Source organism: Biomphalaria glabrata, chromosome 10 (genome assembly GCF_947242115.1).
Source record: "Biomphalaria glabrata chromosome 10, xgBioGlab47.1, whole genome shotgun sequence".
NCBI lineage: Eukaryota > Metazoa > Mollusca > Gastropoda > Planorbidae > Biomphalaria > Biomphalaria glabrata.
Window position 1 is genome coordinate 24214963 of NC_074720.1, and position 27852 is coordinate 24242814.

At 32.1% G+C, this 27852-nt stretch overlaps 1 protein-coding gene across 4 annotated transcripts in view; it reads left to right on the forward strand.

Moving 5' to 3' along the window:
• The first annotated feature begins 4843 nt into the window (after positions 1-4843).
• The window catches only part of LOC106053940 (forkhead box protein N4-like), a 33674-nt gene continuing 10665 nt past the window's right edge, over positions 4844-27852 (forward strand). For 2 of the 4 annotated variants that reach the window (XM_056043125.1, XM_056043128.1), the window contains exons 1-5: positions 5195-5215; positions 13768-14646; positions 19590-19792; positions 20034-20076; positions 20781-20970. In XM_056043125.1, the coding sequence (XP_055899100.1) occupies positions 5210-5215; positions 13768-14646; positions 19590-19792; positions 20034-20076; positions 20781-20970 (1321 nt within the window). In that variant the 5' untranslated portion in view covers positions 5195-5209. Of the gene's footprint in view, positions 4997-5113; positions 5216-13767; positions 14647-19589; positions 19793-20033; positions 20077-20780; positions 20971-27852 lie in introns of those variants that run through there. The other 2 variants (XM_056043126.1, XM_056043127.1) reach the window with 2 other exon arrangements.

Consider the following 27852-nt stretch of genomic DNA (forward strand, 5'->3'; position numbering starts at 1 on the left):
AAAACAAGTAGTTGTTCCCGATACATTTGTAAAAGGTCACCATGCCGTACCAAAGCCATTGTGTGCACAATTTGCCAGATGAAAGTACAAAATAAAAAGGAATGTAGAAAGAGACAAATCAATGTCACAGATCAATCCATTGAAACACCAGCTTCAGACGTCATTATACTAGAGATTAATCCATTGAAAGACCAGCTTCAAGAAGTCATTAAACTAAAGATACATCCACTGAAAGACCAACTTCAAGGAGTGACTTGCAAACTTCAAGAAATCTAATCTATGGAAACAATAAACACATTTACAATAGAAACGAAAACACTTGGTATTCAACAATGACCATGGTTGCCAATACAAAAGAACTTCAATAGCAAACCATCTCTTGCCCCAGCGCAGCCAAGGGGGTTTTGAGCTTAAAACCCCCTACCAGAGGGTTTTGCAATTAAATCCTCCTCTTCTATAAAACAAATTTTAAAAAATGCAAACGACAATCCCCAAATTCCAAGAGCATACCTAAGGAAGATTTTGATTTTAAAACCCCTTCCGAAATAAAACCCCCGCTTCAATATAAGACTATCCATACATCAGTCAACAGATTCTATGAGAATCCCAGAGGGGTTTTGTGTTTACCCCCCTCCCCTCCAGCGGGGTTTGCAGCTAAAAAACCACCTCTTCAATATAAAAAAAAAGCAAATTACACACTCAAAATGCTATGAGCGTAGCCGAATATGGTTTTGAGTTTAACCCCCCCCCCCCCCCCCGTGGAGTTGGATGCTAAAAAAATACCTAATATAAAAAAAAAGCAAATTACACACTTAAAATTCTATGAGCCAAACCAAGTGGGGTTTTGAGTTTAAACCAATTAAACCTCCATCCTCCAGAGGGCTTTTTTAAAAGTTTAAAACCCCTCTAGATGGCTTTGAGTTTTAAAAAAAACCTACAGAAAGTTTTGAGATTGAAAACATATCTCTTCAATATTATTCTAAAGCAAACGACAGTCACCAAATTCTATGAGCGTAGCTCAGGGGGTTTTGAATTTGTTAAAAAAAAAAAAAAACTCCAGAGATTTTTTAGTTTAAAACCCCCCAACAGATGATTTTGACGATAAAACTTCCCCTTTTCGATATAAATTCTAAAGGAAACTACAGTCACCTAATTCCAAGAGCGTAGCCAAGAGAGGTTACAAATGTCTACTAGTGGCTGGGCTCCATTAATAGATTGTAGTGAATAGTTATCTGTCGAAATTGAAAAAGACTAAATGTGGCTTAACAAAGATGGTTAAGACGGATTTTAGGAGTCAGTTATAGAGATCGGTTCTCAATAAAGGAAATCATATGCCGAACTGGGAGTCGACCCCTTGGTAAGGTTGTGACAGAGCGTCGCATGAGGTTTGCGGGACATGTTCTCCGACAAAATGAATTATGGCGATGACATAGAGGCCATTACGAGGAAAGCGCAAACAGGGACATCCTAGTATTACTTGACGCCACACTTTCATGGAGGTCTTCTGAGCAGGTGTGAAGAAACTTCAAACATTGTCAGTGACAGATTTTGTGGAGACAGCTTGTCACCCAGTGCGCCGAACGGCGAGGGAGGATCTATGTAAGTAAGAATAGCAGATTAGGTTTTTGAAATAAAATTTTTTAATAGCAAGATAATGCACTGTAGATACCTCAGAAAATGCATTTTGTTGGCTTTCAATACCGGAAATAGTTCTTGGCGGCGGGGCTACGCCCCGAACCCCGGTAGAGGATTTCATAGCGCTCCTCCATACCCCTTTGCTGGCAAGGGCAGGGAATCTGGAATTTTTCCACTCTAGGAAGAACCTATTCTACGGTACAATAAACGTTTTCCGAAAGAATGAAGGGTCAGAATGTAATAAAGTTTAATTATGTACACACGCACATATATATATATATATATATATATATTCCCCCAACACCCCCCACCCAAATAAAATCCTGGCTACGCCCATGGTAATGCTAGTTGTATATAAATTAAACCAGTGGTTCCCAAATTTTTTTGTCTCGTAGACCCCTTGCCATGTTTTCTGGTTTTCGGTAGACCCCTTTCTTAACTTACAAATTTTTGCAAATTTATCAGCATTTTTTTTTAAACAAATTTCTAACTGTAGTGAGTTGAAGACCTATGGCGTATTTTGCTATAAGTAAAAAGATATTGTAAGACGCTCATAAACCATTATGTTCTCTGTATGATCTGGAAAAGAGAGATTGTGTGGGTTTATTCTGAACTTTATCTTTGAGTGTTCAAAAGTTTTTCAAATCTGTATCTATATTGTCATGGTGGCATTGTCTCAGATGATCCTCCAGAGTAATTGGTTTCTTATCGTCTTAAAAAAGTCACTTAGGCAACCAATTGTTTGACAAGGAGGGAATGAATCCCAATTTTAAATAATCAACGCTGTACAGTCTACATTTCGTTTCGTTAAACATTAGTTACAAGTAGGCGAAATTAAGCTATTTAAATAAGTACATTGAAATTATATACACAATAGTTTTTCGTTTGAATAGCAGGATAAATATTTAAAGGATTAACTAAGGTGCAAATCATATATTAGTGTATGAAAGAACTACAATGTGTAAAAATTAAAGTCACGACCTCCTTAAATTAAATCTATTATCGTAGATCCCCTTGGACATCTGAGAGACCTCCAATTTCTTTTTTCACTTTCGTAGACCCCTTGGAAGTCTTCGAAGACCCCTGGGCCAGCCGTAGGCAAACTAGGCAACCGCCTCTGGCCTCCGATTGGTGGGGGCCTCGAACAGGGGAAAAAAATCGAAACTTGGATCAAATGTCCAAAATTGCAGAACTCTATAACTCGTCTAGTAGCCTAGCTCTCTCTCTCACTCTACTATATGCTATATGGAACGCTGTTGGAATTTATTCTATTTCTTGATTTAGATATAGATGCAGGAATGTTTCTAATAATATTCAATGCGTAATTTTATGTTTCGGTAATATATATTTTTTTCTATTTCATTTCGGGATACCTATTTCACTTCTCCTAGGGCCTCCAATTACCACAAGTCCAGCCCTGCTCTTGTTTATGATTTATCTATATTATAAAGTAGAATGTGAGGTGTATGTATGTTACTTATAGACATCAAAACCGCTTGACCAATCTTGATAAAACTTGGCAGGAATGTTTCTTGGGTACCAACTTAGACCTTAGTGTATGTATTGTAGCCTTAAAACAAACTTAAGACCCTAAAAAAAAATAAAGTTGTCCGACTCTATTACAGCTATAGATAGTATTTTATGGATCTAGGCCATGTCTACAATGTTGACATGAGAAAAGATCGAAAGGATTTAGACCTAGATCTAATTTTAGGAAGTACACTTTGCACAGATAGTTTTTTACTTTGACACATGAAAATACAAAACAAGATCCATTGATTTCATTATATAATAAAATTAACCTTCAATTTTGTGTTTCAAAAGCATTTTTTGAATTAATTATTCGTTATATCTGTGACTGCAGATTTCCTGACAAACATTCTTTCATTAGACAATACCGTTATGAATCGCTTACTAAAAATTAATTCGTTTAATTGTTTACTTTATAATCCCATCCCTAGATCTAAAACTCTAATTCAACTCTAAGATGATAAAACTTCTCTTAGCACAGATAGTTTTATTCTTTAAAACATGAACAGCCTAATTATAGTCCATTCATTTCATATTTTGATCAAATAAACATTCAAATTTGGTTTTCTAAAGCATTTTTAATAGACTGCATTCGTTTACGAAAGCTGCCAAGCCGGGTTGAGATAGGCCTAGATCTATATACATTCATATCGTCATTATATAATAAAATTAACCTTCAATTTTGTGTTTCAAAAGCATTTTTTGAATTAATTATTCGTTATATCTGTGACTGCAGATTTCCTGACAAACATTCTTTCATTAGACAATACCGTTATGAATCGCTTACTAAAAATTAATTCGTTTAATTGTTTACTTTATAATCCCATCCCTAGATCTAAAACTCTAATTCAACTCTAAGATGATAAAACTTCTCTTAGCACAGATAGTTTTATTCTTTAAAACATGAACAACCTAATTATAGTCCATTCATTTCATATTTTGATCAAATAAACATTCAAATTTGGTTTTCTAAAGCATTTTTAATAGACTGCATTCGTTTACGAAAGCTGCCAAGCCGGGTTGAGATAGGCCTAGATCTATATACATTCATGAATCGCGTACTAAAAATTATTTCGTTCAATTGTTCACTTTATAATCCCATACATTTAACAAAGCTATCGCTCTTTTCGTTTTTAATAGATATGTATGTATCGGCTTTGGGTAAATCCATTTTCGCAAAACTAATTTTATTTTCGTAGCGAAAGAGAAAAAACTTGAAAGGATCATTAGCTACGTTTAACATACATTTAAATCCAATCCACTAGAATAGTAAACACAAACTTAGACCCGCAGGCCGCGGGTAATGTCAGGCTAGTACGAAAATAATATTTAGTATTGACATAGCCTATATCTAGATATCTCATAGCTTAGGGTCTTTATAATTCCTGCCCTGTTAAGCATACAAGATATATAAATAGTCTTTGTGGCCAGTTTATATATTTCTATATATATAGTTGTCACCTTAAAAAAATAGTCATACATTATTTTAAAATATTTTATTTTATTTTTTGAACAATGGAAGAATTTTACCCAAATCTAGTGAAAAATACCCAGTGATGTATAGCACTCGTGCACCAAATTCATCCAATCAAAAAATATCTTTTTTTCAAAATTTCACGGAAACATCCGACCAATCAGGTAGCCTAATTTTAAAAGTTTCATTTTTCTTTGTTTAATAAACTAACCAACCGGAATTTACAACTTTTACGCATTATCCGAATGTGTATAAGTTACATGTGCTTATTGTTTACAACTTAAATTTCGTTGTTGTTATCGATCTACATTTAGAATTTAGTTTATATAAAATGTGTAGATCTAGATCTATATATAGGTAAGTTTTATTAACCAAAAAATACATCGTTTTTTATTATTTTGGCTCATTTTAGTAAACCTAGATCTAAGACTCGATAATGCCGCATGATGATGATAGATCTAGTCATAGTGACATACTGATACTCATTCATAGTATTCATTAAATTCATACTATCATTATCAAGCCTATGGCCTAGGCCCCTATTACTGCCCTAGGTTATGGCTATGTAATATGTTAGTATGTATAGAGTCTACTTATAGTTTATAGCGGGGAGTCTCTATTAGTTATTAGATTTCAATTTATACTCATAGATGTCTACACTTCAGTCTAGATCTAGATCTAGATCTATCTAGATTACTGTCTATCATAGAGTCATAGAGTCTAACTAACTACAGTGTCAGTAGAGTACTAGAATCTTATCTAAGACTAGAGGATCTAGATCTAGACTGAATCTAGATCTAGAGTCGTAGAGACGATAGATTTATAAACTTTATAATAAAGTCTAAGACTAAGATAGTCTATAAGTCTATATATAGATCTAGTAGTTTATTTATTTCGGACATTCGATCAATCGATGTTTTTGTGGTCATTAAATATCTAATTATTTTAATATTTATTATAAAATTAGCGTGCAGTATAATGTGCTTGTCCATTTTCCAGTGATTCTGACCCAATTTCCTTCCATTTAGTTGTCTTTTTATGTAAGAAAAACGAATTTCAAATTTGTTAGTCAGGTTGTTGTGTTGTTTTTTCCTATGTTACCCGGATGACTTTACCTCTTCCTGGGGTTAAGACTACTAGATCTATATTTAGGGATGTGAAATAAAAAAATTATCTTTGAAAAAACAATTTTTTGTTAGTACATTATTAAAATACTTTGAAACAACTTTCCAATGGTGTATAAATTATGAATGATATAATGAATGTAAGTTAAACAGTTAGAAAGTTATAATTTTTTTGGTGGCGTTTTGACCTAACATTGGTTGACATGGAACAACGAAGTAGAGAGCGTCTCGCTCGCTAAGCCAGCGAGACACACCCTTCGCTTAAAAAGTTAAAAAGTTGGAATTGAGTTTCGTAGAGGATAAATCTACTTATTAAATAAGAAATTTAATAGTAGATCTAGTATTATAAGTAAATTTCTAGCTCACAAATCTGATTTCCTTTATAATTATGAACTTCACTTGTTTAGAATGTAAAAATTGATAAAATAAACAAATTATCGGGTCTAGAGCAAGAAATGTCTGAAGGGTGTGGACAAAATGGCGGCGTTGTGATGGGAGAAATTAACAAAATATTTAAAAAGTGGGATCAAAATCGCCTGAAACAATTTTTTTCAAATGCGCTTTAAAATAATAAAAAAATATAAGCGACCCAAAAAACTCTTTAAAATCTATTTAGACCTTTACATAATTGCTATATCTACTAGCCTATGCAAGTTTTTATTCTTAAAATAGTTTAGTTTTCAAAAAAAAATTAAAAATCCCATAAGGAGCAGTGCAAATTTATGCATCAACATTATAATCGATAACAATTAAAGTGAACGTGGTATCGTGATAAAACTTGGCAGAAATATGGCCAGATATATATTCTATTAGCACAAAAAAAATCAAGTTCTAAAATGTAACCTGAAATGAGTATCAGTAAAATGAAAAATACATATATACATTCAAGTAAACAAAAAGTAAGAAAATACACATTTTTTTTTAAAGTCCACATGAAAAAAAGTGTTCCTCAATATAAAATGTATCCATATTCACTCCTTTAGCCACGATTCCAATGGATTTAAAATCATAATCGATTTCAATTAAGGGCCTATGTACAGAAAGTAAGAAAAAAACGATCTCAAAATTTGATGACATTTTTTAATTTCCGGTCTTACGGATTTTCACATATCTACTATATTTTTTGATTGGCTAAGTCTATACTAATCAGCCCGGCAATATTTATTCTGTTTTTAGAGCTGATTTATAAGCCAAGTTGTCTGATACTGATTCCATACAAATAAAAAATTAATAGGGTGTCCGAATTAAATTACGATTTTATTACCAAAATTTATTTCGGACAGCCAGTTTTGGACATCAATAACAAATGATCTTATATTATATTTGTTCGTTTGTTGTTGTTTTTTTAATAGAGAATAAATGGGCAAATCTTTAGAGTGAGTTTGTACATTGAATGAAGTTAAATGCTTAGGCTTAGATCTAGACCTACTAGAGATAGATCTAGATTAATATAGAGAGAATATATAGAGCAGTGATGCACAAAATACTGCCCGCGGGCCAGATCCGGCCTGAGACGTGCTTCCATCCGGCCCGCCGAAAGGTCGGCACAAAATACAGAAAATCCTCCTCCCTAAAAAAAATGTTTAAAATGTATTTTTACCTACGTTATGGACCTCACATTTATTTCTAATAGATTGCTACCAAGGCCTTTAAAATGTGTGCGCTTATGAAATAGGACTCAGAATATAGAACCTACCAGGAAAAGTGAACGGATCTTTACTTTTTGTGGAACATGATAACATGCGAGCCAAAATTTTTGTTTTATGCGGAAAGTGGGGCTGTTATACTAAAAAAAAAAAAAAACATAAATAGAACTTGCACCATTTTCTGACGCGTAAGAAGATGTTTAATTAAGTTTTTGTATCTTTTCGATCATGTGGCCCGCGGCACTAGTGTTGGAAATTAAAATGGCCCGCAGATTGAATTAGGTTGGGCATCACTGATATAGAGGATTCAGTTAGGCAAGAATGGCTATCCTAACCTGTACTATACTACAAAAGATCATCTGACATCTGTATTAGAAATTTATTAAATTAATAAACAAAAAACACAAACATTCAACACACATCTAATCATGCAAACAATTCAAACATAAAATAAGTCTAAAAGTCGGTATGAAGTCACTATCCCAGTGACCTAATTTTGGTAGAATAAGTGTGTTCATATTTTTACTTTTTGTGTTCGTATTTATGCATAATTCAAAAACATCTTAATGATTTAATGTGTGGGGTTATGCCTGGGGATCTTAAAATTTAGTTAATGTTAGTAAAGAATTAATATCTGAGTTTATTGAGGCCTAAATTTAGAGACTGTCCGAAATAAATAATGTTGTCCGGAATCAAATAATGTGGGTCAAATTTGTCCGAATTAAATGAAAACACACAGCCTCTTTGACCTTAAATATAATAACAAATATAGTTTAGGGGTACAAATATATGTAGTCATCCTTATTCTCCTTAAACTAAAGAAGATTTTGATACTTCATTTTCTTTTCTATGTCGAACCATTGTCAAATAATGCGCTGTCAAAGTCAAACTTTCAAATTTGGGCCTATAGGTGTCCGAATAGCATTTATAAACTACTCTAGATCTAGTAATAGTAGAACTTCTAGATCATCATCTAGCTAGACCCTGCTAGTGCCAGAGTCTCTAGAGAGTAGAGAATCTTGACTCTAGTTAGAATCAGTTTATCTTATCTTATATAATACAGACGTTACTTCAAAAAAGAAGATGATTACGTCCTACGCGTCATGCATTTAGTCATGCATATTAACCAATGACTTAAATTCTGCCAAGTCACTGGTTTTCCTGGCTAGCTCAGGCAATCCATTCCATGCTCTAGTAGCACTAGGGAAGAAGGAGTATTTGTACAAATTTGTCCTAGCATATGGGACAAAGAATGTGCCTTTATCTTTGTGTCTTTCTGAGTATTTTATTAAATTTTGTTTTTGTATTTGAAGATTATGGTTCAGTGTTTTATGTATAATTGCTACTTTACTCTTGAGTCTTCTGTCCTGAAGGCTTTCTAAATTTAGTGATTTTACTAAAGGTGTTACTCTAGTCAAATGTGAATATTCATTTGTTATGAATCTCACTGCTCTATTTTGTGTCTAGAATAGATCTTATCATCAAGAAACCAGAGACAGAGACTGTATTAATAATTAATACTATTCTAGTCAGTCTAGATTCTATATTATATACTCTATATACTATTAAATAGTTTAGAGATTAATCTACCATTCCACAAAATGAAAAACTGTCATGGAATCCCCATATTCATGACATTGATGTAGCTATCAAACAAAGCATTGGCATTAAAATGAGTAGGATTTATTCAAAGAAATTTCTATTAATTATAAATCAAATAAGAACATAAAACTAAAATGTTATTTAACCTTGGTTAGGCCAATAATTGAATATGCATCCTCTGTTTGGGAACCCTCAACTCAAGAAAACATTAATCATTAAGAAATTGGAACAGACACAAAATAGAGCAGCGAGATTCATAACAAACGAATATTCACATTTGACTAGAGTAACACCTTTGGTAAAATCACTAAATTTAGAAAGCCTTCAGGACAGAAGACTCAAAAGTAAAGTAGCAATTATACATAAAACACTGAACCATAATCTTCAAATTTTATACAAAAACAAAAAAATTAATAAAATTCTCAGAAAGACACAAAGATAAAGGCACATTCCTCATCCCATATGCTAGGACAAATTTGTACAAATACTCCTTCTTCCCTAGTGCTATTAGAGCATGGAATGGATTGCCTGAGCTAGCCAGGAAAACCAGTGACTTGGCAGTTAAAAGTCATTGGTTAATTTGCATGACGTAATCATCTTCTTTTTTGAAGTAACGTTTGTATTATATCAGATAAGAGGATAAACAGATTCTAGATCTATGTCTTCAAGAATGTTAATTATTCATTGCTGTCAATTTTTTTATTTTTGGGTTTGATTTTATTCCTGACTGGGAATTAATGAACCTAAAAACAATCTATGACTATATCTATACTATGACAAAATTGTGGGACATCTAGATCTAGAGTAAAGTGCGAATTTCGATCGCATGATTATGATTAAACCTGCTGGCAGCCATTTTCTCATTTGGATTTTTATAGCACAGTAATTGTCTGACCTATGAAAAAAATGATGGTATCTCTGAATTCCTCAACCTTTTGTCTATAAAAATAGATCTGATTTAATGTATCACTAGGCTTAAATTTAAAATTAAATATTATAAGAGGTCAAAGAGGTGTAGGGTGGGTATCGCCAAGCTTACTTTTCCTCAATAAGATTTCTCCCCTACTTAGTAAGCTCGAGCAGATCTCTAGCACAAGAACACCATCCATCAGACTTAGAAATAGCCATAAGCCCATGACCCATCTCCTTCACTACCGGGAGGTAAAAACAAATAATTCCAAACCTCTTGAGTTTGACCTCATCATGAACTTAGCCTTTACAAGGAAAAGGACAAACAGCACACTTTTTTTTCCTTGGCACAGTCTGCAAAAGAGCTCACAGCTCAGCAGCAATAAAGCTGGCTAGAAGAAGAAGAAGAACAAGGAAAAGGAAATAGTGTGTGTCAGAAGTGTACATGCGCATTAGCAATATAGAAGTAATTTGGTAAACATTCAAATAAAAAAGTTTTAGCAATAAAAAGTGAACCGATCAAACCTCTATACTGTATACAAACCGGGACTGTTCGAGCTTCACACTTTACTATATAATATTCATTTTTTTAAGTGGAATCTCCCAAATGGTGTTATCATTGTTGTAGAAATTAAAGATGATTTAGAATCTTACTTCTTATACCAGAAAGTTTCCCCTTGCTGAAAATCTTGGCATTATTTAATTTATATCCAACATTTACAAACTGTATATTACAAACTTGATATGCGCACAAAATCATTAAAAGCCTTTTTAATGCTTATATTGTATAGATGATGGTCAGAGTCAGAAGAGTAATTACTCTTAGCTCTTCAACCTCAGCATACACATTTTTATGTTGCCGCCATGTTTAAAGATAATAATAATACCTTCATGTAAACAATAGTTGAATAGTAGTATTTATTTATTCAGCCATTTAAAAAGTTATAGTAAAAGCAAAACATAAATCTAAATGTACGCCATTGGATATTGTTGACTCTTTTTGTTATATTGGCTCCATCATCTCTCATTATGTGGTACTAGATAAAGATATCAATAACAGGATAGTCAAGGCAATGGGCACCGTGTCATGGCTGCATAAAGAGTAGGAAAATACCTTTCTGACTACCAATATCAAAGCTACTCTACCGGACCTGTGTGATATATGTATATGGCTCCTTTTGTCTCGAAAGGCAATGGATGCGCTCAAATGAGTCACTGGTTTTGGCTTAATCTTGAGACGGGGCAGAATCTGGTGTGGCTAATCAAGCCAATTCTAGAACGGAAGACTTTGCCACAATTCGTACATGTGTATGCCTCTGATTTAGGGCTAGCAGACAGGGCAGCTTTCTTTTTATCCCTCTTGATTAAAGCCGCTTCAATTCTTTTGTTCTCAGCAAGGGTTGTCCCAGCACGCACAGTCTGTCTCCATGCACTCCGGTCTTTGGCTATGTTTTCCCACATACTTTCGCTGATGCCTGAGGCTCTCATGTCTCGCTTGCAGACATCTCTATATGTTAGTCTTGGGCGGCCCTTGGGTCTGACTCCTTCCACAAGCTCAGCATATAAGATATCTTTCGGGATTCTACCATCTGGCATGCGGGTGACATGTCCGAGCCAGCGTAATCTTCTTTGTGTCAGGAGAGCATACATGCTGTTCATATTGGCCAATCTTAAAACTTCCTGATTGGAGACATGGTCCCTCCAAGAGATGCCCATTATGCCTCTCAGGCAGCGCAAGTGGAAACTATTCAATCTGTGCTTTTGGTACATGTATGTTGACCAGCTTTCACTGCCATAAAGGAGAGTGCTCACAACACAGGCGTTGTAGACTAGGATTTTGGTCGCTGTGGTCAATTTACCATTTTCCCAGACGTGCTTGGAGAGTTTTGCCAATGCTGTGGTAGCTTTTGCTATCCTTTTTGTCAGCTCGATGTCTAAGTCTAGGTTACTGACAATTGTTGAACCCAAGTAGGTAAATTCCTGCACCACTGAAAGGGTGTGGTTCCCAATTTGTATTATAGGTATTTCTGCGACGTCTTGTGTGATAAGTATCCTCATATATATATATATATATAAAAATATACATGGTCAACCCACTCTTGGTAGGAACAAAAGCTGAATATCTTCCACCTCCAATGCTTAAGGCAGATTTTTCAAATAAGGCGGCAAGATAAAATAACCAATGAGGAAGTGCTGCGCAGAGCAGGGTTTTAGGACATCCGTGCTGTTATCAGCATCAGATGCCTTGGCCTGCTTGGTCATGTTCACAGAATGCCACAGTGTTGACTCCCACAAGACATTCTGTATGGTGATCTAATAGAAGGCAGGAGAGCTACTGGTCACCCACTTTTAAGTTAAACTAATGTGTGCAAACGTGACATGAAGCTCTTCAAAATGGACACTAACAGTTGGGGAAAAAGAATCACTGGATAAATCCACATGGATAGCAAGCAGAAAGGAAGGGCCCTGGATTGCAGATGGCATATACACCAGAAGTAGAAAAAAGAAGGGTGAAAGTGCTACAAGCCTGGTGATTACAGATATGCCAAACCTGTGACACGGCTGTGTAACAAGGATTGACCTCTTTAGCCACATGAGAAGCTGCAAAGGGAAAAGATATTCTCTGGAGATATAAAATGACACAGAGATGGAGATGTCACCTTTCCAGTAGACAGTAATGGTGTATCTAACACAGTCAATCTGCTGCTTTTTTTTTTTTTTTTAAACATTTTAATAATATAGCTCTGTAAACTTAAAAAGTATATATATCTATAACCAGTTTAAAAATGCGGGTGTAGAAAATTTCCTAAAATTTTTGCAAAGTCTGTTCCCATCACTGTAAATATAGTACAGCATAGATGGAGTTTAAAAAAAAATCTTGAAGCATTAAAACAGAATGATACACTAAACTTAAGAAAACTTACTGTTTTGTCTGCAATTTGATATATATATATTGACGGAGGAAGGGGTGGAATTAGTGTTTGGAGGGAACATTCCCCTTCATGAAAACGTGGTGTATTGTAAAATCAGTGGTTGTTAGTTATCCAGTGCAAATTTTAAACTAAATTTTCAAATGTTATCAGAAATATTTGCTGAGATGTTTGTTAGACCAGGTTCCGCTGTATATATATAAAAATAAAACAAAATTTATTTCCCATTTTTCAAGTTAAATGTCATTTTGATGACTATTTCCAAAATCCACATCCCAGCTAGTCTACGCTGAATGTTGATTCACCCCTCAGTTAAGAAAAAATCATCTGCTTTTTAAAATGCTGGATTGTCTGCACAGTAACGGAAACAATATATAATATCTCTACTTAAGAAATGCTAAAAATGCTTTAGTTGTATGTATTTACAATACCTCTAAGTCGCACATTCTGGCAATGGCTAGTTATTCTTTTCCCAACAATATAATAATATATGGTTCTTGAAAATAGCTCTATTTTCCAAGAAATTTGACAGTTCATTATATTGTTGGGAAAAGAATTACTAGCCACACTGGGAAAACTCTAGTTTGACCTTAATATGGGGTGGGAAATTTATTATTTTTTTAAAATCTAACATTTATTAGTTATTAAGAGCAAATTATTCATTCTATAGGTTGTATATAGCAGGTTTTGTCTTTTTGTAAAAAGTATTTTTCTTGCTTTTTAAATAAGGCAATGCCCAAAACAAGATCTAGCTACATTTCTATGTCTTTGGCATATTAATTAATCAATCATACTAAGTCTTACTGGAGCTTTAATTGTATTTATATTGGCTAATGATAAGCTTCCATAGATATCAATCTAAAAAAACTCACTTTAATTAATAAGTTCATAATTAATTTAGGTAATTTTTTTTCCAGATTGTTTGTTTCAAAATAAACATCCAAACCCATCATATTGGCATCATGGATTCATTCTCAGATCGAACACACGATCCACTCTTATTCTTAAATGCTGATAAAAGTGATCTTGATGCATTTCTTATGAGCACAAGTGCAGAGATGGCACATATGGCTGAAGAAATGCATGCCAATGTTTCTGATGTGAAAATGGAGAATAGCCTTGACTTGGATTCACTTGAAGCCAATGGTCAATTAGGGGACATGACTTGGCTGCACAACTCTTCTCTTTCAACATTAACTCACTTGGATAATGATGACACATCTGATGTTGCTAATATGATCTCTGTCAATCCACAGTCTGTCCTTCCTATGCAAATAATCCAAAATGAAAAGACAGAAAACTTGTTATCTTCAGAAAGTGCCAACAGTGCTGCTATGCGTCTCCATGCTAACTGTAGCAATTTATTAAATTCACCAGAGAATCAAATTGAATCACTACAGCAGCAAGAAGTTTCTCAGTTAACATGTCATCATGTTTTGAGACAAGACCATCCAACAATTCGAATATTATCTGTAGCAAGCCAAGCCAGTCCTCATAATTCACCAGGTAAAACTCAAAACTATCTTATCACATCTTCCAGAAATTCACCTCTTAAACCACAAACTTTTGTATTGACAACAGCAAATGGTTCTTTACCTTCTGGTCTAACTATTACAACCTCACCCAATGAAACAAATGGAGTGCAGCAGTTTCTCTTGTCCTCACCTCAGAAACTTCAGACTATTACAACAGATAAAAATGGCAGGGTTTTGCTCAAGTCCGGAAACAATCTTTTGTCACCATCTCAAGCTTCACCAGTTTTGTTGGGTAGATTACAAACAGGAGTTCAATCACAAGTAAGCTTTTCTTTTTTCCTTTTTTTTTTTTTTTAAAACAAAGTGTCAATCAACTTTTGTCTTTTACAAATTTTGTACACATTATTCATCCCACTTCCCATTCTCTGATCAAGTTGAAACTTGGCACAATTTTTGCACAAATTTATTAGGTATTCTATATATCTATTACAAATTAATTACATGATTGACTCAAAGTAATCGATACAGTATGGTACACTTTATATGTTGTTGTTTTTTTTTCAAATATTTTACTTGTTTCATGATTTCATCTCTTTACTTTCATTACTAATTAAGTAGCTTATCTGAGTTTTAAAGATATATTTTTGCATTTTATTTGTTGCATAACATTATGATGATTCGTTTGTACCTCTTTTTGCTTTAAATCACATTCTCTTTCAGAAAACACATTGTCTGCTATTAAATATATTTAGTAAATAAAGGATGACTTATTTTTTCTTTATGGTTAAAGAGATTTTACCTACTAGTGTGCACTGTAATACTGCATCTTTTGGTATTGTTTATGTTATGATTATTAAGTATCCCATTTAGTACTCAATTCAGTAGCCAATGATATGATTGTAAGAGGGCTTGGCAGATTTGGAAATTTGTTTATCGTCAGCTTCAGTGTAGATTCATCCAGTTCTACCAATGTGGGTGAATTATATTATATAATATAATGTTATTTGGTAGAAAAGGAATCTTGGCACACATTTAAAAGCCTAGCATTCTGTTAATTGACCATCACAACCTAAGAATTGGCTTGTATTTAGACTTCTGAGACTTGCGCTGTAGTTAATTTAAAAAAAAAGAATTAAATCTGACTGACCTCAATAGTGTTCATCTTTTTGTTGTTTTAAATATATATATTTACATACATACATACATACATACATACATACATACATACATACATACATACATACATACATACATACATACATACATACATACATACATACATACATACATACATACATACATACATACATACATACATACATACATACATACATACATACATACATACATACATACATACATACATACATACATACATACATACATACATACATACATACATACATACATACATACATACATACATACATACATACATACATACATACATACATACATACATACATACATACATACATACATACATACATACATACATACATACATACATACATACATACATACATACATACATACATACATACATACATACATACATACATACATACATACATACATACATACATACATACATACATACATACATACATACATACATACATACATACATACATACATACATACATACATACATACATACATACATACATACATACATACATACATACATACATACATACATACATACATACATACATACATACATACATACATACATACATACATACATACATACATACATACATACATACATACATACATACATACATACATACATACATACATACATACATACATACATACATACATACATACATACATACATACATACATACATACATACATACATACATACATACATACATACATACATACATACATACATACATACATACATACATACATACATACATACATACATACATACATACATACATACATACATACATACATACATACATGGCGGAAAACAGATTCTCTATTGAAAATGCATTTTTCGAGTTCAATATTCATTATCTCTGAATATAGACCATCTGTGGTATATTTGCTTTTACTGATGGATAGATCTATGTTTCTGGAAGCTTCATTAGCAAAATTTTTGTGAAATTCGTTTTTATATTGAATTTGTGCGTTTGTGAATATCATGAAGTATTGCCAAAAAGACAGACAACATTTACTTTTGGATTTATGTGATCCCATTTCAAAAGGTAAGAAACATATTTTAGAAATATAACTCATGTATAAAATACATACTTAGTATTTAAAAATGATTGTTGCACACCGTAAAGAAAAAAAAAAGTAAATAAAATGCTTCTTTTGTCTTAAATTTGAAAAAAAATAGCCTCGATGCAATTTTTGAATTTGTGATGTCGCCAAACAATGTGTACATTTTTTTTTAAATATTATTTATATTTTGCCGATTTTCGCTGTAAAACACTTATTTTTGTATTTCCATCATAATAATTTATTATTATTTTTTTATTTTTGGTTATTTAAAAAAAAAATATTTATAAAATCTCGTTTTTTTTTAAACCAATGAGAATGGAGGTCGCCGGAACTAACTTCATGACCTCCCTTTCAATGTGCTTTTTTAAAAAATCATTCGCTCAGAATAATTCGAAGCGATAGCATCTAGCAAAGGTAATTATAGACAGAATCTATTACAGATAATTCAGTTCATAATATCAACTGCTTAGTTAATTATTCTGCTTTAATAATAGGATGTCGTAATCTTCAATAATTAACTTCAAGGACGGGAACACGGGTATCTATCTTAAGCCAGGCGCGCGCGGTGAAAAAAAAACAAAACACGCGTTTTGACTTAGTCAACCTGAAGGTGCACCTCTGAATTGAGATCCTAGTCTGTAAAAGCTAAAAACCTATAATTTTTAAATTAATATCGACTACTACGGCAATTATTTTACTTTAATATTGGTGCATTGCATGCGTCATAAAATCGGCCCGGCAATGCGATGTTTCAGCGCGAGGGGGGGGGGCACATTTTGAACTTAGATTTTAGATCTAAATTAATCTATCTCTAGATCTATAATAGTTTCTACAGATCTAGATCTATAAAGACTAGATCTTAACCATATTTTAAAATCAATCTAGCGAAATGCTTTTAGATTAGTTAGACATAGATCGATCTCTAGGTCTAGGACTAGATCTAGGTCACTGGACTTAGATTCTGAGATTAGATTAGTCTAGATCTAGTCATTAGAGTTAATAAGCGTGAAATTATTTAAATATTTACTGATCTAGATCTAAATTCTCTTATCAGGATAGATTAGATCTAGAACTAGATGATTTAGATCTATATTTATTATATATAGTCATTTCTAGTAGATAGTCAAGTAGCGATGTACACACGTGGATCAAGAATCAAGACCGTAGTGATCTAGTCTAAGTCTAAATGTAGACTCTAGGTCTTAGATCTATATAATTTATATAGCCTTATATCTACGTCTAAATATAATTCATAGTAAGACTTAGGACTAGATTTTAAAATGGAAAAAAATATGAGATCTAAATCTACTATCTAGTCATTTCTAGATCTAGTAACTAGTACTACTAGTAGATAGTCAATTAGCGATGTACACGTGTGGATCTAGGAATCTAAATGTAGATTAGATCTAAGATTTTATATATCTAAATCTAATTCATAGGATCTTATAAACTCAGTAGGGTTAAATTAGATCTGATCTCTAGATCTACATCAAAAATTACTTAAAGTTAAAGTGGAAAAAATCTAGATAGATCTAGTGACCTAGTCAATTATAAACAAGAGTAGAAGAGATTCAATAGACATAGTGACATAGTTAAAAATAACAACAAACACATATTAACCAAATTATAAAAGTTGTTTTTATTTTTTTCTCAGCAACAGTTACTACAGATACAAAGATTGAGATTATTTGAGATAGTAAACAGAATAGTCAATAGATATAGATCATGCACCATGCAAGTTAAGCTTTATTAGGTCTAACTCTAAGTAGAGTACTCTAGACCTAGATCTAAAAAGTGATCAAGAACTAGAATAGATCTAAATCTTGTTAATATTTCATTTAATATTAGATCTTTTCTAGTCTAAAATTATACATATCTATAACCTTTATCTAAAATTGATATAAATAGTATCATGTTAAAACATGAAGATAAGAGAAAAAAAAAAGACTTTTTATTGGTAGCGTGGGCCGAAGAGGGGGCTTATTTATTAATTATAAATACTTTTTAAGGTTGTTGTTTTTTTTTTCAAATGTTATATAAATATACTTTACTTTGTGACATAGTTTTAAGCAAATAATATTGTGAATTTGTGAAATTCATGGATTATTGGACATATCTTCTGTGAATTATGGATTTTTCATTATTAGGGGTAAGTGTGTTTGACCTCATTTTTTTATGTTAAATACTTGTCTGATGATAATGAATTTACTTTTTTTGGATTCCTCTCTTCTTGGGCATTAAAATTGATACATAATATGTCTAAACTGATTATGTTTTTGTTATTTAGGATAATGATAAAGTATAATTTGCAACCTAATTTTTTTTACGGAGGGGGTGGGGTCTGGGGTGGCTCAATTAATTTGCATAAATGACTTAAAAAACTTGTTTTTATATTTTTTTCAAATGTTCTATAAATATACTTTACTTTGGGATATATTTTTCTATAAATAATATTGTGAATTTGTGAAATTCATGGACTATGGGACATATCTTCTGTGAGTGAGGAATTTTTCATTATTAGGGGTAAGTGTGTTTGACCTCATTTTTTCAAGTTAAATAATTGTCTGTTGCTTCTGATTTTATTTTTTTTGAATTCCTCTATTCTTGGGCAATAAATTTGATATATAATATGTCAATAAAAGTAATTTTGAAATTGGTCAAAAAAATGGTCCTTAAAGTAGAATGTTGAGAGCTCAATCTGTTTTCCGCCACATACATACATACATACATACATACATACATACATACATACATACATACATACATACATACATACATACATACATACATACATACATACATACATACATACATACATACATACATACATACATACATACATACATACATACATACATACATACATACATACATACATACATACATACATACATACATACATACATACATACATACATACATACATACATACATACATACATAAACCTATTTTATGAATTTTTATTTCCTGCTTTGAATAATTTCATTTAATAATTGTGACATTTTCTTATCAACAGGTGTTTCAAAATATTCATCTAACTTTGCCAGCATCAGCAAACTCCAATAATCTTTCAGATTCTGCTGCAGTAACTTCAACAACTAACTGCGAAGAACGTACATATCCTAAACCAGTCTTTTCCTATAGTTGTCTTATTGCATTGGCATTAAAAAATAGCAAGAATGGAAGCCTTCCTGTTAGTGAGATATACAACTTTATGTGGTAAGAAAAATAACTTTTTAATGTTTCATTTAACTAATGTCTATCATTAAAACAGGGTTCGTAGCCACCTTGAAAACCTGGAAAATACCTTGAATTTCATATTAAATTCAAGGTCTTGAAAAAGAGCATATAAGTAATGTTTGATAACAAAGTGTATATTGATTAATTATGAAAAAAAAACAAATTTGATTAGCTCATTGAGTTTTCTCATACACAAGTATTCAACTATTTGTTTTTACAGTGAAAACTTTCCCTACTTTAAAACTGCTCCTGATGGATGGAAGGTAAGTGGTTTTAGATATACTTTAAAGCAATTGCGTACACATTAGCTCACTAATAATTTATCTTATTTCTATCTAGTGTGAAAAGTACTTTAGAACTTACTTTACCAAAAATTTAAAGGATTGAATTAATTTTATTAATAATTATGATGGGGCAGACTAAAGAATGAGAGCCTAAAAATATATTTTTTTACATTTCTAAAGAACAAAAAAAAAAAAATAATTACATTACACATCATTTTGAAAAATTTAACTTGAATGAAAGAAATATTTCAAAAGAACTCAATACTCTAATCACTTTTTGTCCCTTTGTAAAAAACAGTTTTTTTCTCTTAAATATTTTTATTTAATATTGGATAAAAATGTTTGCATAATCATGTTATTAATTTTAAAGCTCGACCAATGTAGTATTCAATCAAAAAATTATTTTTATATAAGCTTATTATTTAATATAATTTGTTAATATAAATATATATTATATATAAAATTATTTTCTTTTTAAATGTGTTGATTGCTTTACTGATAGGTTTGTTGTGTTTTGAAAGGCACAGTAAATTTGACTGCAGCTGGTTACATTGGTAGCATATAACTTAAAACATTTCATTTTAGAAATAATTTAATTCATGAAAATTGTTATTATATAAATACAATTTATAATTTTATCACATTCCTCAATAAAACTCATTAATTACTTAACTGTTTTTCAGAACTCTGTTCGACACAATTTGTCGTTAAATAAATGTTTTGCCAAAGTAGACAATCCAAAATTAAGTCAAGGTGCTAAAAAAGGATGCCTCTGGGCTTTGAATCCAGCTAAAATATCTAAAATGGAAGATGAGATCTCTAAATGGGGAAAAAAAGATCCAGCTGGTTTGCTCAGTAGTATGGCTTATCCTGGTAAGTAGTAACTTTTGACTACTGGATAGTTTAGTATGTGGCAGATACAAATCAAATTTTGGTGTATAAGTCCAGTGTTAGAAGTGTTCAGTGATGGGAATTTTCTGAATTCCAAAAATTTCTTCTAATCCGATTTTCTAGCAAAGAAATATTTTTTTTATGGGGAAAAAAAATCTGATTTTATTTTCCCATTTTTGGAAGAATGCAAAATAAGATTTTTGATTTGTTTTGAACATGCCCACGTCCGGTCTTTTAACACAGTTAAAGTTCTTTTTTTTTTTTTTTAAATCTTGTGTTACCGTATTGTCTTATATAAGTCTAGATCTCGGTCTAGACTAGAATGGTTTGAATCAGTCTAGATAGATATATTCTAGATAAGATCTAGTTTCTTTACTTTGAATACTTTGATCTAGATTATCTAGATCTAGAGCGTCTAGACTTCAATGGCTGCTTGCCAGCTTTTGAAAAGTTCAGAAAAGTATCAGAGTATCATGATGACGACCGGTATGCGTATAAATTAATTTTTACTCTATTGTTACAATGGCCCCCTAGTTTTTTTCTAATTTGAACCCTGCCTGCCGACTTCCATGAGTTCAAATCTTTCACATCTAGATCTATTATAAGATGTAGATCTAGTAGTTAGTAGAGCTACAGGCCATCTATATAGATTTTATAGATGTATGCTTACTTTACATGACTATAGTGAGTTACTGATATTATAAGTCTGATAGAATATAGATCTAATAATAATATATTGGATCTAGAGTCACCAGAGTTGTAGATCCAAGTTATTAGATTTAAGTAGATCTAGATTAAAGATAGATCTATAGTGAGAAATATGGCCTGTAAAAGTTTTTTCTATATCTAACTAATAACTGATCATTACTAATGCTTTAAAACCCATGTAGAGATCCACTTCTTGTGAACAACTCACTGCATGAAAAAGAGTCACATAAGGAAGCCTCAATATAAAATTTTATTGCTAAACATTCTTTTCCTCTCCTCGTCTGGTTGTTCTTGCTTGTCTTGCTTAAGAACTCAGCAGAGATTCAGCAGTTTTCTCTCAATTGCTTTTCAAAATATTTTTGGTGGACTTCATGTACAAAGTTTAATAAACAGTTTCTCCTGTACAAAATTTAATAATCAGTGAAACAAACAGAATTTTAGCTCATACTTTTGAACTAGTTCAAAAACTCAAGCATGTTTTGATTTTCAAACACATTTATTCTTTATAGTTGTTTGAGAGAGAAGTTGTTATAATACCTTTAAAGCAGTTATCTATTATAGAATGCTCAGACTGCCTGGACCCAGATATAAAGCATCTGCAAAAAGCTTTCTCCTCTCATCTATATGTTCAAACAATAGTGCCTTGCATACATTTGTGTGCATGTGTGCAGAAAAGCTTATGGAGTGTAATTATTATGTAATACAAATTTATTTAAAGAAAATATTAAATAAAATGATTCTACATAAGTTAAAAAAAAATCAGCAACATCTTATTTTTACGTCGGGTGGGGGGGGGGGGGGGGGTTACTAAATTTCCTAAAAAAAAAAACTGTTCCCATCACTGAGTGTTGAAAACCTATGCATTTTAAAAGGTATTTATAATAATTTTTTTGCACTTTTTACAAAGCTTAATATCAACTCTCTCTGTCTGTCTAGTAAAAATTGTTTACATGTTATTTCTCCCACACCCAATCTCATCAAGCTGAAATTTCTCACAATTATTTCTTTTACCTGACAACACAAGAATCAATAAAAAAAAATAATAACCAATTATTTAATCAACTATTGGTAATTAATTATTTTGTTTGGTATCTTGAACAAGGAAAGAAATAGTACTTGACTGTAGTGGTGGTATAAGCTGAAATAGCCCCCTTCTTAGGTCAGCATCTGAGGCTTAGTGAACACAAACATGAAATAGAAACAATAGATGACTATACCATCTTCCATATTCATAGACTCTTAGCTTTCCAGCTACAATATCTATTTTAAGTTTAAGATGTTTACTTTATCAACAACGCTTTCATGCTGTGCACCTATGCAAAGCAAAGTTACAACAAAATGTAATTTCTCCACATCTAATCTAGAATAATAATTCTTTGTATATACATAAAATCATAAGTACTGTGTATTTCAAAATAGCATACATGTTTAACCCAATAGCGCCTATAACAGTAGGATGCATTGTTTTTGGTATTAGCCTTGGATGCAATAGCAGCAGTTTTTAAAACTTTCCTTTAAGAAGAGCTCATAACTTGAACAGAATGAGAGTGTGGCAACTCTTTTTCCTTTTAATGAAAACCCAATATATATATTATATATATTAGGGGTGCACGGATAGTACTTTTTGATATTCACTCGAATATTGCCAAATAGTAAAAAAATATTCATCCGAAGCCGAATACCTAAGTGTCTTGTAAATAGCTTGTGTTGCTGAACATTTTACGAAACTGTTAAATAACATGTACCTATATTGTTGGTATTAATTTTTTTTTTCTTTTATATACCTTATTGTTTTAAACTCTGTTACTGATTGATTTATTCAAGCTTAACAGTATTTATAAACAGATAGGCCTATCACACATTAATCTGTGTAGCATGAGTGTCTCTGTGTGTATGTACGAGGCCACCAACTATAAAGGCTGTGTGTGGGAAGGTCAATGTAAGATAAGTTAGTATATATTTAACTAGTTACTACTAATAATAATAATCTTTATTGTCCCTATGGAAATTTCTTACAATTTGTGCATTACACCAAACAAAAAACATTATAACTATAAGAAACCAAAGTGTACATTCACACCAGACTCTCATAATTTACATGTGACAAAGTTTATATCAGATTGTTCCTATTTAATGATTTAATTGCCAGGGGAACAAAAGAGTGTTATTGTCTGTTTGTCTTGTATCTCTTTTGTGATGGTAAAATCACAAAATCCTAACACAAAGGGTGATTCTTTATTTTGAGGACCTTGTTAGCTTTTTATAGATGTTTGTCTCAAACAACTGCCCAAAAGGGGTTTGTTATTAGCCAATGATTTTACCAGCAGCATTTAGGATTCTATAAAGTTTATTTGTATTTTTAATGCTCAGATTGCCATACCAGGCAGTGATATTGAAACTTAAAATATTGCAGATGTGAGCGTGAGCCTTTTCGCTAACATTAAACAAGGACAGTTTTCTTAGTAGTTTGTCATTTAAGTCAAGTAAAATCTGGATTGTATAGTGGTTGGATGTATGTATTCATGAATTTCAGACCAACAACTGGTCATTAGACTTGTAATTTAAAGTCCAAAGACTGCTTCTGGTTCTGGCTTCAAGGGCTTAATACTGATAGTAGCTATTAGTTAATAGTTGGACTCTGAAGCGTAGTAGGTCAATTATTTATTGTTTTAGATAAATTCATTTGCGGTAAACAATATTTTATTAACAGCTGGAACATCAATTATACCTATTTATAGCTTGAACCTTAAATGTTGCGAAGCATAGATTTAATTGTAGTCTGTGTTGATACTGTTATATAGATCTAAGAGCATTAGGAAAACCAATTATAGAAGAAAAAAACTCACCACACCCTCCCTTTCCAAAAAAAAAAACATAAATAAACTTTGTGTTCGACTGATTGCAACAACCTGGTCAGATAGACGTAGTGAGCCTACACATGTAGTCCTAGTGTAGTGTGTATAGTTGATTGTGTTGACCATCACATGTTTTTTCCTCGCAATAGTGTTGAGTGGTCAGACAAATAAGATAACACATTGGCATGGTCAGTCAAGCATATAGATAAATTATACCTGTATACTAGTTACAGAGGTCAAGGTTTTTTTTACACTCCAGCATATTATTTCTTTGTTTGCTAGATCTAACTGCGGTACTATTGTTCAATTTCTTTTATGTGATTTTAAATTTTACTGTAAGGTTTTCCGTTATTTATTAAGTCTAAAGAATTAAACAATGATATAAGCTTGTTTTGTTTTTGTTTTAGCTTTTAATACAAGGCAAAAAAATATGCACACGTGCACATCTTTGTTTTATTTTATTTTGCAAAGAACGTATGTAAGAAACATTAAATGCAAGAAACATCTTCCTTAATTATTACTGATTTTATTTGTGGTTTCAGTAACTGTTACAAAAGGGCACGATAGTAAGCCTATGGGTGTCAGGTGTGTAAAAAGTTGTCCTGGCCTGATACACAGTGGCTAATTACGCATCTTAAGTAAAAAATAATTGTAATAACGATGAGTTACTTGACTGTCACAAATTATTGAGAAAATTTTTATCAAATCAAAGACACTTAACTGCAGGAGTAATATTCAAGTTAACATGTTAGAATAAGTAATATAACCTCAATATTTATTTATAGTGTATGCTTTGTTAGCACGTTGTGTTTTTTTCATTCTGGCTTAAAAATGGTCAATGTCTATCAATAAATTGGGTGTCAAGGACCAAATAAATAAAATAAAGAGTAGGGGGTGTTTAGCTCTCCATTCAAAGATAATTTTACGCTAATATAGATTTTTTTTCTACAAAATAATTAGTTACTGGGTTATGAAATCTCGCGGTTTGTGTTCTGTGTAGCTAAAGGTCACTCGTTTAGGTGTGTGATCTTTAGTCCAGCTTACTAATTAAGATTTATATTCAAGTGAAAAGGTGTGGCCTCTTGTCCAGCCACGTGATACAAATTTTTCTCCAAATAAGCAAACTCTTTGTCCGGTTGCCCGTGTACATGTGTGGTTTGAAGCCTAATTAAGATTTACTACTTAGTAAACATACCTAGTTCCCTCGAGAGAGTGCTTACGTCCATCGTATCTGACTTGTGGTCACCTGTCAATCAATGAACTCAATGTGATGGACTAAACAAATAAAAGGGTGGGAGTTGTTCATCTAACCTTTGGAAATATACCTGGTTTCCCTTATAGAGGTGTGGCTCTTGTAGTCCAGCCCCCTAATAAAGATTTACTACCAAGTAAACAAACTCAGTTCCCTCGAAAGGTGTGACCTCTAGAGAGTGTCGATACGCTGACATTAAACCTACATCCGTCGTATTTAACTTGTGGTCACCTGTCTATCAATAAACTCAATATACAAATAAAAAGGGGTGGGAGTTGTTCATCTCTACCTCTGGAGATATACACGCACAGCTAGGACAGACATCTGGTCACTATGACGTAGTCAAGGAATATAACATTTTAACATGTTAACTTACCTACTCAAAGGTCAAAACAAATTGAAAAAATGTGCCAGCTATTGCTGCTCTGTATGTGAAGTGCTTTTATTATGTAACGTTTTATTTCTATTTATATTAACACGCCTTGTCATTATAATAACTGATGTTTGATGCAAATTCATAAAGGCTCTATTTTTAAGCACATTATTTTGTTTTAATATAAACATTAATACATTCTACATCAGACATTAATGGAACAAGGTCCACTTTATGCGTATTAAATATGTGTACTTTTTACAATTCGGCCAACTATGCGGTAGTAATATTTAACCGAGCCAAATAGTGACAAAATTCAGAATCCGGGGCGACTATCCGGTGCACCCCTAATATATATATATATGGTATTAATTTCATTTTTTAAACAGTGTAAATTGAGTATTTTTGAAGGTTATTTTTATTTTTAAGGTATTAAAAATTATTCATATTTTGAAACTAGACATTTTTCAGAGTCGTTGATTATATATTTGTTGTTTTTTTTTTCTATAAAAACAAGTTAAAAATATTTTTTAAAATTTAGATTTGTCTTTCTGTTTGGGCAATAGAATTATTTTTTTCCTAACCGGGAAAAGGCACAAGTGGGTTGATTGAAATTTTGGAAGGGCAGTAAAGTTGTCAATATAAATATTTCATTGGATTTTCTGGGACAATACCACAGATGTTGACATTTTTTTTAGCTGCCACAACTGTCAGCATTGTTTCAGCTCCGAGTTGGGAATAGACTAAACCTTATTCAAACCTAAAATAAGGTACTTAAATATTATATAGCCTAGATCAGTGATGGGTAAACTACGACCCACAAAGAAGTTTTCATCCAGTCCGCCAAATGTATTGCAATAATAATTAAAAATAACAATTGCATTCACAATGAAAACAATTAAGTTTTAAGTGTGAGTTGAAACATTTAAGTTATTTTGCAGCAAACAAATCTGTCTCATTTGCAATGAGATGATATTGTTCCTAAGCACTAGAACTCTATCCCAATGCTTCACTTCTTAACAAATCCACTCTTTTTATGCAGATGTGACTGATGACGAAAAAAAAAAAAATTCTGAATACCTAAAAAAAAATAAAAAATTTGAGGGAAGCAAAGTCATTAATAAAATTTGTACAGTGCTCAGAAAGTCTATTGTAAGTTATGTTGTGTATTGCTAAAAGTAATAAAACACGTTGTAATGGCAACTTTGTTAAACAAGTTTGCAAATTATGTCTTTTTAAGAAAAATGTTCATCTAAAAAAACTGTAACACCTAGAGCTGATTCAATGGATACAATTTTCCATCACAGTTAACCTCGAAGATTAGTAACTGTTGAGTTCTGCTATATAGACCACTAATGATGAATGTACCAATATGAACAATAGTGCGCAATGTTACTAAAGAATTAGCATGCAAGCGTTATTTAAAGGGAACAACAAAAAGGCAAGAAATCTTTATGAATTTGTGGAAGGTCTTAGCCTACAGCAAGACATGCAATAAGACGACAAATGGATTCAAATGTGTTAGTAAAATATTTGTATTTGTGGATATTTTCAATCCCAGAGAACAAAGTTGTTTTTCTACACTTTCCTCTTATTTAGTTTATTTCCCAGGACCCAAAATATATAAATAATAAAAAAATTTTAGTGCATTTATTCATCGTTTATGAAATTTGAAG